We start from the raw sequence: 4,485 nt of genomic DNA, 5'->3' as shown, positions 1-4,485 counted from the left end.
TGATTGGCTGGGTGCCGATTTCTTCGGTGCGCGGGGCAGCCTCTCCTGCCGCGCTGCGTGCGCGCGAAGCCCGCATCGTGGGCGCTGTGCGAGCGCAGGTTGTGCGCTGCTCCCTGTTTGCACGCAGTTTCTGCTGATGGGTGGGCCGGTGCTACCCCTTATCCCACTCGTCGGCTGCCCTGGCTGCATGTCTCATGGTGTAGGTTAGAGTTTTCTCGGTTAACTGCTTTTGGCTCGTCGTGCGCGGCCCGCATGATGCATCGTGGGAGTTGCTGCATCCCACGTCAATTGCTGAGGGGTGGGCTGGAGCATGTGCACCCAGCTTGTGCACCCATGATTATGCTAACACAATGACGGGTGGGCCGCCGCTACTCCTGGTCCCGCTCATTGAATCCTCCATTGGCTGGGTTGCAATTTCTCGGGTGAACCACACTTGACGAGTCGCGTCACGCGGTGCCCGCGTACAGCGTTGGAGGAGACGGGGAGCAGTTGGCCGCGTCGTGCGTCGTGACGTTTGCGGGGTCGTGTCCTCGAAACCCCCTCGCCCAGTCCCCTTGCTCGCACGCGACACCCCTCCCTCCCTCCTCGATCTCTATCCCTCCTCAGCTGCCACAGCAAGAAGCCACGAACCCTAGCCATCTCCCTCTCCTTGCGTCTTCATGCTCATCGCCGCCATTCCCCCGCTCTCCATCATTGCCCGACGCCTTCACCGGCTAGCTACCATGGATCCATGGCCGATGGGAGAGTACGCCGTCGTCGACCCATCGCTTAGGTTGGTGGCACATGGGTCGGGTCTGGGCAGAAGGCCGGCGCCTGCGGGGGAAAGTGGCGGGGGTTGGTGCAGCGGAAAATGAGGACGGGGTTGGCCGTAGAGGGAGGCTCGCCGGCCGGTACAGCCGGAGCAAGGAGGCAGTGTCGGCCATGGAGGAAGGCCCACTGGCCGGAGCAGCAGGAGCAACTGCAGCCGCTGGTCAGCTCGACGCACCGCCTCCTCCGCTGCAGCCCGCACGGTCGAGAGGGGCAGCTGCGCCATAGCTGGCGGCGAGTTCAGTGGCCGCCTCCTCCTCTCCTCTTTGAATCCAGTAAGCTCCCGATGTCTTTTCGCTTTAATTTGTAGGATTTGGCGAGCTTGCTCCTGCCTTCTTCTCTTCGTCAATGTTCTGTCTCGTCCCTATCATTTGCCTTTCGTTAATGGTCTATTCTGCTTGTTTTAGCCATTTTTAGTTGATTCTAATTATGTTGATCATTTTTCTGTAGCAGGTGCCTATGCGTTCCCCTCGGTTGGATTGTTCATCCTTCTTCGTCGATGGTGTGCTCGTCCGTTGCAATAGCCTTCGTGTGCTGGATGAACACTGCCGGTTGAGGCTGGTGCCCTTCTTTACTTGATTCTTGCTTCTTCCTTCCTTTTCCCTGCGCCATGGTAACCTCTGTGTTCTTCCTCTTGTCCCCAACGTGTGCAGGTTGGTTTCTTCCTGTTATGTCCTGCATCGACAGTCGCATCTTTCTGCCATTGCCGTTGAGGTTAGTCTGCGCTCTGTTTGCTTGCATGCAACATGTTCGATGAAATTTGTGTGTGGTGACCTTTCTTTTTTTTCATCTCGTTTTGTCTGCTGGTCCGCCTTGGTATAGTCCTCTGTATAGCCTGCTTTCTTGGCCTGGTTCTGCTTTCTAGCTCTGGTAATTAGCTGTTGGTTTGCTTGTCTATAAGCCTGCTGTTTTTATGCTTGTGTGACCGTTGTGCATGTACTCTAACAGGTCTATCTCCGTTTGTCTAGCAGGTTCAACGATCTGCTAGGTTGCTGCATCTGCAACTTTGTGCTATTGTTCAAGGTTTGCTTTATTCTTTCTTCCCTACATGCTCGTTCTTTCTCGCTACACACATGCTTCTCTTTCTCTAAGTACCATAATACTGCTATGCTGTCTCTAGCTACATACATTTACCTTTCTTTGTCGGTCTAATTGTCTATTGATGGGCCATGGTTATGTGAACTTTAATATGTAATAATATATGGTGTTTAAATTTGTATCGTTCATTAGCGCCTATGATTTTGCACCAAAGAGTCGCCCTATATCCAAGTTTCTATATTTTTTTTACACCATTGTAGTCCATAACTTGCTTCAATCCTGCTACACATTGGATTGAAGATAGGTCGTCCATTTCTATTTACTTTTTTTGTAGATTGTGAAGTCATGGCCCCAATTTATATTCATGTTTAGTTTGCTGTGTAGTTCATGTATGCTCTGTAAAGAGCATGTACAGCTAATGGGTTTAATTCGTTTGTTCCTTTTTTTAGATGTTCCGTATCGGTGCATAATTCAATTTGATCCATACAGTGCCAGTGATTTTGTAAGATTTGCCCACATCTTTTGAGGAAATAATTATGCTTCAGGAAATAAGCTGGTCAGCTCTGGGGCAAAAGGTCAGCAAATCTGCTTGGCTGTTCCTCCCAAGGTGATGAGAGATTGCTTGTTGCAGAGTACATGCCTAGAAAGACATATATCTTTCACTGTGAGTATGTTAACTGCTTGTGAGCAGGCCACTACTTTACAAAGTTTATTACAGCAGCAAGGACACTATGCTTTGAATAGTTGACCCGCCCTCTGTTTTTTCGTCCATGGGCAGAGTGGGTGGAGGTGCATCGCCTCAGGATGTCAAGGTATAGGGATGGAATCCTTATTTCACAGTATGTTTCTGTTCTTACGATAAGTGACTCATGTTTCTTCTGTGTAATGCTAGGATAAAGTTTGATTTTCTCTGTACTACTCCAACTTGGTCCTATCTCTAACTACAAAAATTTTATGTATCATTTTAATTTAGATTTTATTATTATTAGAATTAGATGGTGTGCATTGAATATGAAAATAGGGTCAAGTATTACTATGGCGTATATCCTATTGAGTTTTCATGGGACCTTGAGGCTCATTGTTGATCTCTTTGTAGCTTATAAAAGATAGTTATATCATTTTACTGGATGTATAATCAGAAAGGTGGGCCAACAAACTGTAACATGTGACATAAAATATGATAATGCGGGCTTCCTTTATTTTTTTCCATGGGCAGAGTGGGTGGAGGTACACAACCTCAAGATGTCAAGGAATCTGATCCTTATTTTACAGTGAACTTAGAGGGGTTTTCCATCTTATAATATGATAATGCATGCTTCCTTACCTTGACCAGAATTTAGCATTTTGGCATTGCCTCCTTACCATGCAATGTAGGCTTCAGCACCATTTTTTAAATGTAAGCCATCATTTGTGCCGGTCCTTATCAAGCAGTTCCTTATCAAAGGGGATTTTGATGTTCTCGCTGAAACAGAGGACTTGAATTGATGATTTCTAGGATTAGTAAACATTAGCATAATCCTGATTATCTAGTTGAGAAATCTTATATTTTAATTGTGATAAGTAATGTAGGCTGCAAGAGTTGTCTTTTAAGTAATGAAAATTCTTCTGCCAGTAGCTAATGCCGTTTAGAAATTTTGATTTTCTTTTGTAGCTCTCTTCATTTTTGTCACTGGTTTACATTTGTTTTATATCTTTCTCATTCTGTTCATAGCATTTTGTCATGTTTCTTCCTTTTTATAGAGCTATTTTTATGTTGTGTTAAGAATTTTGCCTAATTGATGGCTCAAATGATTGCAAACATATGATCTTGTCGGCTTGAGTGATTGCGGGCATATCGACTACAGGAAAACGTAGCCACAGAAGATTCTTGCTTCCCTTTTTTGTTTTTGTGAAATTGCAGTCAAGCTACTTACATATGACTCTTATTAGGGCATTCGAGAATTCTCAAATTGGGTCTGCTTCTGTTTTAGCCTGATTTATGTTTCTACTGTAGGTGTTGCTCTATGGCAATACATACTTTTTGCACTATTGAAGAGATAAGAATAGAGTGCTACCTATTTATGCTTTTAGTATGGCTTGATATACCGAGGCCCTGTTGTGGAACTGATATTGTTTTTTTATGTTGGAACAAATGATGGTTTGATCTGTGTGCAGTTGCATTGTTTATTTCTCAACAGGTGGAGATCGAATTTAATAATTATATTGACATGCCCCGGTGCTTTTTGTTATTGTAGTTGCCTAATTATTGTTATCTACTTCCTCAGATCCAAAATAAGTGGTGGTTTGAACTAAAATCATGGCATTTATTTTGGATTGGAGGGGGTACCATTTTTGTTCTTCTGCAACATAGCATGTGCAGTACTATACTCCTTATTATGCTAAGGCACTATGCGTGACTTCAGAAGATTAACATTTCCAAATTTTATTGTCGAATTGTATGGTCTATACATCTTATACAAATATGTTCTTTTTTTTCAACACAGATTTCTTGGCATGATAACCATATTTTTCAACCAACAAAATGCTTCCTTAACTGGTCTATACATGTCATATAAATATGATTTCCTTTTCAAACTAAGATTTCTCGGCGTGATGAATATATTTTCAATATAGCATGATTTAACACATGGGCTTTCAACT

At 44.2% G+C, this 4,485-nt stretch overlaps 1 protein-coding gene across 1 annotated transcript; it reads left to right on the top strand.

Annotated features, from left to right (window-relative positions):
• Positions 1-873: 873 nt before the first annotated feature.
• On the top strand, positions 874-4,267 carry LOC123154267 (uncharacterized). Its single transcript, XM_044573038.1, has 6 exons — positions 874-1,082; positions 1,258-1,364; positions 1,461-1,521; positions 1,776-1,830; positions 2,391-2,509; positions 2,624-4,267. The coding sequence occupies exons 2-6, from the start codon at positions 1,267-1,269 to the stop codon at positions 2,705-2,707; spliced, it is 417 nt and encodes a 138-aa protein (XP_044428973.1). The 5' UTR covers positions 874-1,082; positions 1,258-1,266; the 3' UTR covers positions 2,708-4,267.
• The last annotated feature ends 218 nt before the right edge of the window (positions 4,268-4,485 follow it).

Source organism: Triticum aestivum, chromosome 7A, assembly GCF_018294505.1.
Source record: "Triticum aestivum cultivar Chinese Spring chromosome 7A, IWGSC CS RefSeq v2.1, whole genome shotgun sequence".
Classification (NCBI taxonomy): domain Eukaryota; kingdom Viridiplantae; phylum Streptophyta; class Magnoliopsida; order Poales; family Poaceae; genus Triticum; species Triticum aestivum.
This window is presented reverse-complemented; position numbering and strand designations above follow the sequence as displayed.

Excerpts from the sequence above, each read along its gene's own strand:
- LOC123154267 (XM_044573038.1), top strand. The coding sequence starts at position 1,267 with ATGCGTTCCCCTCGGTTGGATTGTTCATCCTTCTTCGTCGATGGTGTG. Across the intron at positions 1,365-1,460 it reads GATGAACACTGCCGGTTGAG|GTTGGTTTCTTCCTGTTATG; the intron begins GCTGGTGCCCTT and ends CAACGTGTGCAG. Across the intron at positions 1,522-1,775 it reads TTTCTGCCATTGCCGTTGAG|CAGGTTCAACGATCTGCTAG; the intron begins GTTAGTCTGCGC and ends CCGTTTGTCTAG.